Source organism: Mesoplodon densirostris, chromosome 3 (genome assembly GCF_025265405.1).
Source record: "Mesoplodon densirostris isolate mMesDen1 chromosome 3, mMesDen1 primary haplotype, whole genome shotgun sequence".
NCBI lineage: Eukaryota > Metazoa > Chordata > Mammalia > Artiodactyla > Ziphiidae > Mesoplodon > Mesoplodon densirostris.
Window position 1 is genome coordinate 6,578,988 of NC_082663.1, and position 15,282 is coordinate 6,594,269.

Here is a 15,282-nt window from a genome sequence, read left to right on the forward strand (position 1 = left end):
TTAAATATTCAGTAAAAATATTCCTTTTTTAAAAAATGAGATGAAAGACATTTTGCAAATGAAAGAAAGCTAGAGGAATTCATCACCAGAAAACCTATAGTATAAGAAGTGCTAATGGAAGTTCTTCAAGCTGAACTGAGATGATACCAGAGGCAAACCTGAATCTACAGGAGGGCATGAAGAGCAGAACATGTTTAATATGTAAGAGTATAAAAGACTCTACCCTTATATTGTATTATTTTTTCTAAAAGACTGCTGATCATTTAATGCAAAAATAAGAACTACACTAAGAATTAAGATGCAGAGAAGAGTGGGATTATATTGTTGTCAGGACCTTATGTATTTTCAAAGTGATGCAATATTAATGCTAAGTAACTTCTGATAAATTAATCATGTATATTTTATTTCTTGAACAATCACTACAAAGTACAAAAAGGTATAGATAAAAAATCAATAGAAGAAATTAAAAGTCTTATGAAAATATTAGATTAATGAAAAACAGCAATAAGGGAGAAACAGAACCAAAAAGACACGAGACAAATAGAAAACAAATAGTAAAATGGCAGATTTAAAATAAAGAATATCGACAAATATAATGGACCACACCATACAAACCAAGCAGTAGGACAATAGACAAGAGATGGTAATATGGTAGGTTTATTATTAAATGTATAAGGACTAAACACTCCAAATAAAAGCATGACAAAGCCACATACTGTCTACAAGAGATGCTCTTTAAATACAGAAGGAAGTTAGGTTAGAGTTAAAATAATGGAAAATAGAGATCATATAAACAGTAAGCATACAAAAGTTACTGTACATATGTTGATATCAGACAAAGTAGACATGAAGGCAAGAAGTGTTAATAGAGATAAAGAGCAACATTGAAAATTGATGAAAAGTTCAGTTTGTCAGAAAACGTAAACTCATTAAATGGCAAATACTTAAAACACAGCTATAAAATACTTGAAAGGAAAAAAACCTGAAAAAAAGAGAGAGAATTAGACAAATCAATAATCAGATTTAGATATTTAGTATCCCTTTTATATCTTACTATATATAAGGATATTGAAAAGCTGAGCAAGATTGTCAACCTATGAATTGGCATTCATAGAACACTAAGTCCAACAGTAAAATACATGTTATTTTAAACTGTACATGGAACACTGACCAAGATATAAAATAAAATCATCTCAACAAATTTGAAAAGATTGAAATAAATATGAAAAGATGAAAAACTTACAGACATACCTAACTACACCAACGCCAACTTAGAAACTGAAAACAATAGAATATCTAAAAATAATTCCAACTATTTCAATGTTAAACTATATACTTCTGAATAACCTATGAGTCAAATAAAAAATTCAAGACAAAGTAGAAAATGTTTGGTATATCAAAGTAAAATGTGTGGAATGTATCTATAACACTAATTTAGAGAGGATTTAGAGAGCTTTAAAACACTTATATTTGAAAAAAAAGAAAGTTAAAATCAGTTGTTTACATTTCCAACATAGGAAGCCAGAAAAAGATGAGCAAATCCAGTGAACAGAAGGGAATTTATACTAAAGAAGAAATCAGTAAAACAGAAAACAACCAACAGAAAAAACAACCAACTTTTGGCTAAAAGTTGGTTCTTTAAATTTTTTTTAAATGCCTAACCACTAGCAAGACTGATCAAGAATAAAAGAGCAGTAATCACAAACCACCCAAACTAATAATATAAGGAATAAAGTGGGATTTACTACAGATCCTACAGGTTTTAACAGGATAAATATGGAATGTTATGAACTACTCAAGGCCAAAAATATCTACAATTTAGATAAAATGGGAAAATTCGTTGAATATACAACTCATCAAAACTGATGTGTATGTAATCAAAATTTAAATGGGTATTTATCTAGTAACTGTATTAAATGTTTTTTTTTTTTACTCAAGTGATTTCTGTATGAATTTTACCAAACATTTTAAGAAAATAAGATAGAAAGAACTGGTCAAATACTAACAAATTTCATAATTTTGGATGGATGAAAGTGTCCTATTCTTGGAAAGACACTCAAAGATTGAGGCTACAAACCAAAGGCCACTTCTGTGCCATCTTTAAAAGATGTAGCTAAAATTAAAAGATAGAGAAATGTTGGAAATAAAGGATGGAAAAGGATTATTTCAGGAAACAGCTTACAGAAATAGGAAAGCTGCAATAATATAAATTTCTTACAATGTAGAGTTCAAATGAAAGGCATTTAGCATGAAAAAAGAGACATATTACAGTACAACCACCAAGAAAAGTTAAGAATCATAAATCTTTATGCACTCCAGCATCTCTCTGAAATAAACAGACCTATTAAAATGTTCAGATGTATTTACAAACCCACAATCTTAGTTGGAGGTATTAATACATTCTAAAATTGACAGACCAAATTGAGACAATAAGTCAGCCCACTGGGGATCTAACTAACTCATCAGGCTCTGACAATAGATATATTGAAAGAACATGCTTTGTTTCCAGCAAAAAGAGAATATAAATATATATCATTTTTAGATATTCATAAGACATAATAGAAATAGAACGTATTTATCACATCACAGAAGAAAAAGAAATTGTCAAAGTAGAAATAACAGAGACCACAATCTCTGATCAAACCTAATGAAATTAGAAATAACAAGGACAGACCAAAAGTAATCTCCTTGTGGAATTACTCTTGTATTAAAAGGAAATGGAAATTGAAATTATAGGCTTTTTAGAAAATAATGACAATGAGTAGCTATAAATCAAGAACAGTGGGATTTGGCTAAAGCAGTAATCACAGGAATATTTATGTCCTTAAATGCATTTATTAGAAAATACAAAATATTGGCAGTAAATGACAATCAAGAAAAAGAACAATGAAAGTTTAAATAAAGAAGGAGGAAGGGATTATTTTAAGTTAAATCAGAAACCAATAACATAGAAAATGATCAGAAAGCATAGATCTTAATTATAAACCAAAAGTTCATTCTTTGAGAAGTTCAACAAACATGCAAAGCTTCAAAAGTTTGATCTAGAGAGAATAAGAAAAATAACATTAAGGACAAGAAGAAATCGCTTCAAATATTGCTACTTCTAAAATTATAAGAGAATATTAAGGAGATTATTTCATATTCAAAAATCTAATGAAATGGATAATTTTCCAGGAAACTTGAACCAGTAAACATGACAGAAATGTGACATGTCTACTCCTAAAAACAGAGAGGGGGTCAGGAATACAACTGTGTGGATTAGAAAACTAATCAACTGTGTGCACCCTGACCGTACCACTTGGTAGGGGTGTAACTTTAGGCAAGTTTCTCAACTTCTCTGGGTGTCAGTTTCTCTTTGGTAAAATGAGGTAATAACAATAACTGCTGTCCAGGATTACACATACATATAAAGCCTTTAAAACAGTGCTTGACACATACATAGTCAATATTCTGTCATCATATTATCATGTCATCACCCCATCACCATCACCCTCACTATCACCAGATGGTTTTATAGCTGAGACTTACCAAACCTTCAAGAAGAGATCAGTCATATTTAAGCAGTTTCAGACCTGAATTCCCTGACGGTCCAGTGGTTAGGACTCCACACTTTCACTGCAGGGGGCACAGGTTTGAACTAAGATCCTGCAAGTCGCAAGGTGTGTCCAAAAAATAAAAAAACAAACAGTTTCAGACCTAAGAGAAAGCTGTAATGTTTCTGAAGTCAACCTTATGCAGCTGATATCACCTTGACACCAATAAGGAACCAAGAGAGCACAGAGTCAAAGAAAACCCATCAGAGCTCTCTTATAAAGATGCATGAGAAAGACGGCAAGTGGAAGTTTAGCAGATGAATTCCTATGTCTCTCCTGGGTCACAGGAGTAACGAGAGCCCTCCATACACTCCCCTCCCTCCACACTGACTGGCTAATAGGAAGCTCTGAGAGTCTGTGATGGGGAGATGCTGAGATTTTGGTTTCTGACCAAGGACTAAGAAGTGATGTCTGAAAAAAAGGGGTGTTTGGGATAGGAAAATAAGGGGGCATACGGTGCTTCCCTTTCCTAAGCTGTGAACCACTCAAAACAGGGATGACATTGTACTCATCTTTGCACCATTCCAGCCCAGCATGGGCCTGGCCATGAGACTAGTCAACAAACAGGTGTATCTGATATATATACACCTTCCTAGCAGACACTTATTGTTACTCATAAGATGTGAACAAATGTCATTATCAGGCCAGGTATTTGAAAGCATGGTGCACCACATCTAGGAGCTAACTCAGTACCCCATAAATATATCATTAGGTCAGGTTCAAGTGCATAGTGGTTTGAAGTCCAGGTTTTGTAGATCTTGCTTGATGTGTAATCATCTCTCAAGATAGAGTAGGTATCTGAGTGTGAGTTGAGTGGACCCTTCCCATCCTGATGGCATGAGGGGATTACTCAGTTCACTGATTACTTGCCTCTTTTCCCTCCCTGAGGGGCTCACAGCTGTGCATTCACTGGGCATTTCAGCTTGTTGCTGGTTTGCATCTGAGTCTTCGTTTGAGTGGATTGACTTTCAGGGTTCCCGTACCCTTCTCAGTGCCAGTTCTTCTGTCTCTTTGGTATCTCTAGCCGACCTCATTAGCAAGGGCTTCCATGTGGTTTCAGGTATCACTGACCTCCCTTTGGATGCTGCATCTGAATTTCATCCAATTATTCATTATGGCTCATCTTTTTTAATATGCCAAACACTGCTTCCTTTGGATTACATGACGTTTTAAGAGGCCTTGAATTTTTTTATTATTTAAAGGACCTCTCAGTAATGCATACAATTCTTATGACCACATTTATCTACCTGTAACCTGTCGATGGCAGAACCTGTAACTCAGTGGGCACACTTTTCACATGATCACAGGAAGCTTGTGTGTTCATTGGCTCATGCAAGATTGTAAAGGCCACGGCCCGTGAAATGTTTGGGGAACCTCAGTAAACATTTAGCTGCATCAGTCTTGAAGGAAATTGTATCTGGTTAGATTGTCCTGGGGAGGGTGAGGACTCCGTGTTTCCAAGCAAACCAGATGAGGCTGCCCTGGAGGTAGCAGCTGCCAGGACATCAACAGAAGGGAAAAGGGCACCGAGATGGACATGATCAGGTGTGGGCATGAGAGTGCTCTTTGCAGAGGCAAGTCATATAAAGATGTTTTTTCTTTAATGAAGAACTGATGATTGTAGGGCAGTTTTAATGGGTCATAGCAAGTTGATCAGACAAAGCCATAGATATTTTCCTATGGACGTATCTTTGGTTTGTTTTTAGCTCCATTTTCATTTCTCAAGAAATTAGTGAGGTTTGAAGTCCTCATTTAATGAAACCCTAATTAATCCAAAAGTATTCATGATGGCTTTCCAGAAAAGTCGAAGCTATCCCCACACTAACCTGTTCCTTTTTGTTTCCTGGTAGAACGTCCATTCTCGGGATTTCCTTTGGAGCTGCATTTCTCTCGCTTGCCTGTATCCTTTTTGTCTGCTTTGCTGGACAGCTTTTGGTAGGTACTTCAAATATGGAACTTCTTTGCAAAGTGTGCTTATTGAATGAAAACTGATTTCTTCCTCAAGACAGGGAGCTTGTTGATTTACTGTTTCAGGAGATACACATCCAAGTAGAGAAATATGAACTCTTCATGTCAACAGCACAGAGTATAAACTGAGGCGGCCCATGCACAACCAAGACACTAATCTGAAGGTTACTTGAAATGTTGGATATCATGCTGTAAAATTGTATTTATGTTTATTTGTTTCTGTCAACATTTTTTATCTCCTTTAAGTTTTCAGAGTATTTATAGGAGCAAATACTAGCACACTAGGAGGCTTTTAATGACCGGGAGAATTAAAATGTAAACCAAATGTATCTTTAATGTCAACTTTTAAGGTATAAAGTTTTGGAAAATATGAAAATAGCAAATGTAAAAATATCTCTTATTGGTGTTTTAATTTAAAACTAATCATTGTCAGCACTTACGGTTTAAATGCTAGTTCAGGATATAAGAATTAAATCTCACTGTATTCTTGAGTCTAAAGCAAGTGTTGCTGGGAGGCCCTAGCTCCATGAGAGCATCCCGAGAAAGCCAACAATGAGATAGGAGTGCCAAAAGACAGTCAAGGTTTCATTTTGTTCATCCGAGGTGAGTTGAAACAGGAGAGGCCACTATGAACCAGATTCCAAGCATTAGGTGCATTCTAGTTGGATATGTGAAATCACTTGGCCAAAAAGGGTTAAAATTCCAAAACATGTCCCTACCTCTGGACAGTAGACACTGCCTCCTCTGCCTTGTACCTTTGCAAACATCTGTGGGCTTTGTTTGCTATATCATAGTTTAGATGTTTCCAATTGGATTGGAAACTCTTCCAAAAGTGAAACTGTTGTTTCTGATTTCCTTGAATGCACACATGGCATCTTGAGTGTCTTAAAAATCCCCTGAAGACCTTGTAGGTTGTAGTGAAGATTGAGTAACTGTTGACCACAGGAATCCTTGTCAAGTTCTAAGATACAAGGAATTCTTAACATACAAGGGAGCCTGACTTTCTATGTTCAGATTTTCCTTGGGTGGAAAAGCACACAGACTCCACCCTTTCTCTTCCTGGCTCCCAAAAGACTTCTGCAGCCATTTCTCAGGTTTTCAGAAGAGGAACGGTCATTTGTGGTCCCATTGGAAATACAAACCCTGTTCTAATTAAAGCAGATTCTACCACTGCGTCTAAGTAGCCATCCTTCTCTTTTTCTATTCCAAGGAATCCAGTCTTGGGGGTGGTGGGAATAGAGCGTATATTTAGGGTTTCAAACTGACATTTCTTTCCACTATCTAAGTTGCTATAGGAAAGAAGCAGAGAGCCAGAGGAGGGAGAAAGAATCTCCTGAGCAACTTTGCTGCTTTGGTGGGAATGCTTTGCTCTTATATAAAGTTTCCCCTCTCAGCCTTGGTATAATCTGACCTCACTGTTGAACCTTTCGTGGCTTTTGGTCCCTCCTGTACCTGCCAGTGGGGCCTCAGGGTGTTCAAGATCCAACATTCCTGGCTCCTGGTTCCTCCCACTCCCCGAGGGCTTCGCAAGACTCTGACACCCACACACCAGATGCTAGGAAGTTCTTAACTCTGTGTTGTCTCAAAGAGAAAAGTTCAAGGCTGCAAATGAACTAGTGTTTAACCTCCTCCTCACAGGAAGCCTGTACTTTGCCAAAGTGGTCACGAAGACCAAACTTGAAGACATCTGGTCTTTCTAAACTTGAATCAATAGGATCTGTGAATGAGTCTGCCCCCAGAGGCCAGCTGTGATGCTTGGTCCAGATGTAATCCTGGTAAAATTCAAAGAGGAATTCTTCTCATTCCAATAAGAGGCTCTTTTCACTCTTTAAAACATTCTGTAAGGATTTTTTTTTTTTTTTTTTTATCTTTCAACATCAACCATAGTCATGCAGAGGGTTTTAAGTGTGCTTTCTAGTCTACCCTCCAAATTCGGTCAAAAACTACATATATCACCTTTGAGACTTTGGTGAAGTCTTTTCCAAGCCACAGTGTCCTCACATGGAAATTGGACATCAACCATGCTCATAGCTTCTCGGGATGATTGGAGATATTAAATGTTAAGGACCTAGCAGGATACCAACAGATTTTCAACAAACAGCAGCTACCATTATTTTCCATTACTGCATATTTTAGAGTGCCTATTCTTAGAGCACTTTAGACAAACCCTTTTTTAGGCAACAAACATGGTATTAACTTTTTAAAACTTAATATGAATTCTCACAGTGTTTTGAACAAAGACCAAAATGATAAATGCTTGCTTCTGTCTCTTTAAAAAAAAATTACAGTTCTTACATGTGACATTTAATGTAATACTTGTGTCACTCTACAAACAACAAATTTAAATTGAAGAAGAAAAAAAAAAACCTATGTCTATCACAAATATTCCACAGTGGTCATAGAGAAGTATGGGGTTTTATTGTGATTTGCACTTATTTATGGATTAAATACTGAGTTTATGAAAGCATGCTGAATATCCCAGATTCATCTTCTATTAACTGATGTTCACCTTTTGAAAACTTAAATGCCAAAGGCAGTATCAATGCTAATATCGGTATTAAATTCTCCGTATGAAGAAAGAAATTAAAATACATCTATGAAGGAGGTTGAGAAAAGGTAGGCCTGACAGATATTTTTCCTCCAAGACCCTTATCTTTATTATCCTCTGTTGCACAAAAAGTGCAACACAGTAAGTACAATCGATAGGTCATTGTTCAGCTGGGTGTGATAAAAAGGTAGAGAAACATCAAAGTGGGCAGAAAATAAGAGTGATAAGGAAATGCAATTTTTTCCCCATTGATTAAAAAGATATGTGTTCAGTGACACATTCAGAGAAAACTGCCAGGGAATCTGTTTGTTATAATCATGATTGCTGTGGGAAGCCCGGCCTCTCCTCTCCCTCCAGTCACCCTAGCCCACACCTTCCCCGAGGCTTTCCCAGCAATGCTGGCCCTCCCTTCCCCCCCATTTCCCACTTCTTAGTTCTTGCCCATGGGGGTGGGCTCTGCACCTACTCGCCTTCCTAGAAACTTTCTCAGGAGCATCAACAGCCCTTGTGATGGGTCCTTCTTTGAGCACCATGGGACTCAGGATCTGCACCATGTAATTTAACACTCGATTGTATAACATCTCTCTGACCCCCAATTTTTTTTTATTTTTTGGTTAGTGTGACTGCTGTTTCTCCTTGTATGTAGTAGGTTCCTTAAGGCCAGGGTTGTTTCCTACACTTGCTTTCTATCTCCCAGGGAATCCAGCAGAATGCTAACCTCATAAATGAGTTTGTAATGAGCATATGCTAAGTAAGCGCTACTGGACTTCTCTGATTTCCATGAGGTTCTTTTTCCTTTCTCCACTCATCGGGCTCCATGTAGCACCTCCCTTGTCTCACCAACCCTCCCCCATTCATCCTCAGGCAGAGTTATGTGCCCTGAGAGCCTGTGTTCATCCTTCTTTCTCCAGATGCTCTGGCGTGGGGATGGGCTCTGTGTGTAAATGAATGTACAAAGGACTGAATGGTGGTCCATGGCCCTCATCTCGCTGCACTGAAATTCCTTCTCACGCACCATGATTCCTTGACTCTGACGTGCTTCAGGCTGACTTCTCCTTTGGAAATAATCTCCTAACCTTCATAAACTAATTCTGAAGAGTCCTCCTTTTCCACCACTGGCTTCCCTAGTGCCTGCTGTTTGGGCTTCCTATTTTCTATTCTGATTTGTATTCTTTTAGGTGAAAAAAATCATCGGTGAGTTCACCTCAGCCCTGTTTTTTTCATTGAGTATTTCAGGCACCTGAAACACAAGATAAATATTTAATGTCAGTTACCTTAAAGGCAACGTCCTGGCACCACTGCTCAGAGAACATCCCACACCCACCCTTGCCCAGACTTGACTTCCCCCAAGCTCGCAGCTCTGAATTCAGCTCACAGTCACCGCATCCCTGCTCCCAGTTCTGGCAAGCTCCTGGCTTGCCTGCATCCTGGACCATCATCCCGTGTTCTCAGTTACCAGACATCCTTCCCTGCCTGTGCATCATTCCCCTTATGAGGTGCTTAGTTTTCTACAACAGACACTGGTTAGCATTTCACAATTGTAAACTTGAGAGCTGAAAAGGACCCAAGAGATAACCTTGGTCAGCCCCGCATTTTGTGGATGAGGAACCCAGGACTCAAGATGCCATTCACTTCAATGAGTTCCCATTTCTACATACTTAAAAGAAAAGTTTTCCTCCATGAAAAATAATGCAGGAGTTGTAAGCAGATCTCTTGAGGTTGGAGACGGAGACTTTGGATCAGGATCAGGGATGTGATCTCTATAAGATCTGCAAAGATTTCCTGTCCTTGGATGAGAACCTTCAGAACCAACGTAAACTGCTTATGATGGGCAAGATCCCGTGAATAGTTCTGTATCTGACCTCATTGCAGTTTAGAAATAATAAATGTTATATTATATTAAAATTACTCTGCTAAGCTTGTTATATAGGCTGGCTCATTTAACCACACAAGAGTCCTTGGAGGGAATGCTTATTCTCAATTAATGAAACAAACAGAAGCTCACAGAGGCCACATAATTTGCCCTGTAGTGTAGAGCAAGTAGGTTTTGGAGCCATTGGAAACAAGCCTTAGAACCCTTATAATTATTTGGAGGCAGGTTCCAGAGGGTGCTAGGCCGTGTGTGGAGAGTCACTGGCAGACAGGTGCTCAGAACGAAGCAGGGATGACCACATTCATGGTCATGGGCCATCATGGCACTGAGGTTGTCTCTGGTGACTGCTCAGCATCAGTTGGTCAGAATCACATAAGTCAGTCAAGATAGCCTTACATAGAACATAATTCATAGTCTAGTTTTCCAATATATGCAGCTGTTGACCCAGTTTCCATAAAACTGGATTCTGGGCAAGGTATAACTCCATCTTAAGAGTCATTCAGTAAAATGGAGGAAAAATGTTAATTTATAAGTTGATTTAAACTCCAAAATATTCTAGTAGGAAAGCATCCTTAATAATAATACTTTGCAAAAATGTTTTTACATATGTGAGAGCCCTTTAAAGTGCATCCAATGTATATTATTTTATTTGATAATCCAAAGAATCCATTTTATCTAAGTAGAAACTAAGATGTAGAATGAGAGATTGTATTTTCATGACACTCAGCAATAAAAAGTAATAATAGCTGTCATCATCACAGTAGTAATAATAATAAGTGCATATTTACTGCCAAATTTAACTTTCTAAACTACCTGAAGTAGACTTACATCTCTGGAAGAAATACAAGAGATATAACTATAAATAACACACACACCAAAAAGGAAAAAAAAAAAAAACCTCCTTGATGAAATGTATTTTAGAAGGAGTATGCCAGATTCAGCAAATGAAAATGTTAGAAAATGTCAGGAGAATTTTTTTCTCTCAATGTGGTTTTCTTGTGCTTTGTATAGCAGAGATAATATGACATCAGCCCACCAACGTTGTTCCAGGCAGAGATGAAAGCACAAACATAGAGATTGTCCTGGGGAAGGAAAGTAGGTCACACACCAGCTAATAAAAAAGCTTTCTACCCACAGGAGTGTTTTTTTCTTGAAGTCTATTTTCTCTAATGTCAACATAATCAGCTTTCTCATGGTTAGTATTTTCCCAGTGTCCTTTTTCCCATCTTCTTATTCAGCTTTTCCTTGCTATATAGGTGTGTCTCTTGTAAACAACATCTAAGTGTATGTTACGTTCTCTGATCCAAGAGTCTCTTTCTTTTACCTGACAAGTGTAATACATTTATGTGTATTATAATTACTGCTAGTCTTATTTTGCTTTTTTTATATATCATGTATGTTCTTTGCTTCTGCTTTTTTTTCCTCCTCTCCTGCCTTCTCTTGGATGAATGGAGTTTATTCTCCTTTATTCCCTCTAGTGACTTGGCAGTTGCTTTATCCAAGTCTTTTCTTTTAGCAATTAATGTAAAATATGTAACATGCACATGATTAACAGGGTCCATTATTATCTCCATCTTCTTGTGAAGAGTACAAGGACCATGCTCTAAATCTCTAAATCTGATCATCCTTTTCCATCTTCCATGCTAGTGCTGTTTAGATTTTTAAAATTTAAACTATTTTTATTGTTCATTTTTATCACTATTCTTGTTTAACAATCTCTTTGTTCACCATTCTTCTGAATGCCATTCCTTCCTCCAGATGCAGTGTCCTTATTTCCATAGGATTATTCCTTTTGTAATCCCTTCCATGAGACCCTGTGCATAATATACCCAATCAGCTTTTATATTAAAAAATAACCTTTTTTCCTCACTGACTAATAATTTAGTCAATAATTTTTCTAACATTTTGAAGACATGAGTCCATATTTTCCTGGATTTTAATGTACTGAGGAGAAATCTACTCTAATTGTTCTTCCTTGGTAGATGTCTTTTCTCTGATTGTTTTTGTAGGATTTGTTCTTTGTCTGTCTTGGTCAACTGACTCCTTGTGTTAAGGAATAGGTTTACGTTCATTTTTCCTGGTTGTGACTCAGTGCATTGTCTCAGCCACAGCGTTCATATTGTGCTCCAGGTCCACAAAGTTGTCATCCCATATGTTCTTGTATTTTGCCTCTTTCCCTGTCTTTCTGTTCTATTTTTCTCAAACTTTCATTCCAAGTATGTTGAACCTTTTTATTGTACCTTCTGTGCCTCAACATCATACTTTTTATCGCTTTATATTTCTGTGCTGTTCTACAGGTTGTTTCCTTAGAGCTATCTTACCCTCTTCAGCCTAACTATTGAGTGTTTAATCTCAATATCTACATGTTTGTCTCTAGAGAGTCTATGGAGCTCATTTTTAAAATATGCCTGTTGCTTTCTCTTAACTGATTATTCATTATGAACTCTAATCCATCTTTTATTAATTTAATCTTATTTTACAGACTATTTCAGATTGATATAATAATTGCAGATATCATGATACTAATTCTACTGTCTGTTATTTCTGTTTATTCTTTCTTGTAAGGTCTTCTTATGTAGTTTATAATTTTTGTTTATTATGAGATCATTCAGTAGGGACTGCCCCCTTCCCAACTGGGATGTGCCCCACACCCTGTGATGTGAACTATTTTTCATAAGCAGCGTTGTTCTTGCTGCAGCTGGAGCCCCAAGGTCTTTCTCTGGTTTTTGGTCTGATTGATAACCACTCACCTTGGAATTCTCATTATGAAGCAGATAATGTGATTTCAAAACCAACACCCATATTTAGAGTTTGAATTATCTTTGCAAGTTTATTGGTACTTCCTTGATCTAGTGTATGGAGTTCTTCTAGACTTCTCCACATGGAGACAATAGCCTTCTGAGGCTTCTGGTTTTATTCAGGGGTCTTGGTCCCAGCTGCCCACCTTTTGCAGACCCAAGGCAACATCTTTTCCCTGTGGGCATTAAAAGCTCAGCCCTAGGTAATGTCCAGTTTCAGGACACTCCTAGGCCAATCCCACAGCCTCAGTCCTGCTAGCAGTGATCTCCTTCTTTGTTCCCAGCCCATAGGAATTTCTCTTTGGGTCCATCGTTAAGACAGGGAGCTTATTGAGCAAGCATCTATTACGTTCTGACTGTTTGCCAAACACCATGCTGCCTATGGGAATACAAAGGTGGGTTATGGGAGTTCCCTGGAGGTCCAGTGGTAAGGACTCGGCACTTTCACTGCCATGGGCCCAGGTTTGATCCCTGGTCAGGGAACTAAGGTCCCGCAAACTGCACAGCGTGGCCAAAAAAATAAAAAGAAAAGAAAACACAGATGGGCGTGAGGAGGCCAGTGTCCCTCACCAGGTCTCCACACGACCAGAGACAAGCGTGTCGGCAAAGATGACACAATGTGGACGGTGCTATGAGGACCACACAGTGGATAAATGACAGAGGAATATGGCTCGGCCAAGACGTACCAAAGAAACAGGTTGATTTGATAAAATACGATTGGTTGAAATAAAAGTCTGTGGGAAATCCAAGGACAATTAAATAATTAAAGTAGACACATCAGTCTCTGTGACATTAAATGTTTTAAGTAATTATTGCTGCAACTTGTTGCTGCCATTCAAAAAGATAGTCCCTGCCCAATTAAAATGACAAAGTAGGAAAGGCAAAGTGTTCCTTTAGACAACTACGCAAAAGTGTATGTTTATATGATAAACTTCACCATAGCTTTCAGGCAAGATTTTAGGATGAGTTCTAATAATAAAAATTTGTTACTCAGCCACTGTGATATAGTTATAACTTTCTGAAATGTTTCTCATTGTATTAAACTTCACCTATATAAGGATCTACTTCTTTTCAGGTACATTGGTTTATTTTAAAAAGGAACACTAATGAGACTGCAAACACAATCTGCTTTAATAATTATAATATTAAATTATGAGGAACTTTAGAAAGAGAGACTACCAGTCGTTTCCAGTGCAAAAGTTTCAAAAAGAAGAAAAGGAAGGGAGGAAGGAAGAAATGGAATATATTTTTAGTGGAGATAGTTTTTTCTTTTTTTAAATCCAAAACACAGATTAAGAGCATTTTATTTTTACATGGAGAATCTCTGCATCTTCTGGATGAAGAACATTAACATTCATCCACACCCTTTCTAGCAACTCACACTGCTCACTGTCCCAAGCACTAACTCCATCATAGGTTTTTTTTTTTTTTTTTTTTTTTCTGGCTGCATTGAGTCTTCATTGCAATGTGTGAGCTTCTCATTGCAGTGGCTTCTCTTTGTTGCAGAGCACAGGCTCTAGACGCTCAGGCTTCAGTAGTTGTGGCATATGGGCTCAGTAGTTGTGGCTCGTGGGCTCTAGAGCACAGGCTCAGTAGTTGTGACTCACGGGCTTAGGTGCTCCACAGCATGTGAGATCTTCCCGGACCAGGGATGGAACCCATGTCCCCTGCATTAGCAGGTGGATTATTAGCCACTGTGCAATCAGGGAAGTCCTCACCATAGGGTTTTCATATAATTTTATATTCTTTCTCCTTTTACATCTCCCACTACAGTTAGTACCAATTCCATATTTATCAGTGGATGCACGTGGCATTACCAGCCAAGAGCATTTCTAGAAGGATTTCTAACATTTCTTACTTACAGTGAGCTCACTGTAAGTAAGAAGAGGCAATCATAGAACACAGTGAGCCTCACTGATGATCACAGCAGGGAGGAAACAGATTTGGCTGAGACGATGCCAGTGATTAAAGCAAAGATCAGATAGAATGACTACCCTGAGTACAGAGCAGGCATGCTCTCATTTTCATATGCATGGCATCTTCTGAATAAACACCACAATATTCTTTGAGATGTTATCATTTATAATGTCTCATTAGGATGGTGTAAATTTCGATAAACTTTATTTTTCCATCAGGGACTCTATTTGAATACTTAACCCAAAACAGAATAAATTGAACTAAATTATCATGTTAAGATCCAAGTTGTAATTTTTATTCAGAGCTACAAATGGAATCAATGTTCCCATTTTTCCTTAATCGGATTCCTTCTATCTTAAGTTCTTAGTCTTTTTTTCTCCTTTCCTCCCATCATTGGTTTCTTCTCTTCCCCCTAAGGTCTGTATCTTCCTCCTTTTCTTCCTACACTGTCTTTGTAGTTCAGGGTCCCCATCTCCATCATCATCTATTTCCTCATCCTTGCAACCAGCAGTGTTACCAGTTTTCATATTTCAGAACAGCTGTATTTACTTTGCCTCTACTTCGTGACAGGATGCAAAGACAGGG

The 15,282-nt window shown here is 37.7% G+C and overlaps 1 protein-coding gene across 3 annotated transcripts in view; it reads left to right on the forward strand.

Moving 5' to 3' along the window:
* Positions 1 to 15,282, forward strand: part of ADCY2 (adenylate cyclase 2) — a 440,892-nt gene that overhangs the window by 351,328 nt on the left and 74,282 nt on the right. For all 3 annotated transcript variants that reach the window (XM_060092712.1, XM_060092713.1, XM_060092714.1), the window contains exon 15: positions 5,444 to 5,528. In XM_060092712.1, the coding sequence (XP_059948695.1) occupies positions 5,444 to 5,528 (85 nt within the window). The remainder of the gene's footprint in view (positions 1 to 5,443; positions 5,529 to 15,282) is intronic.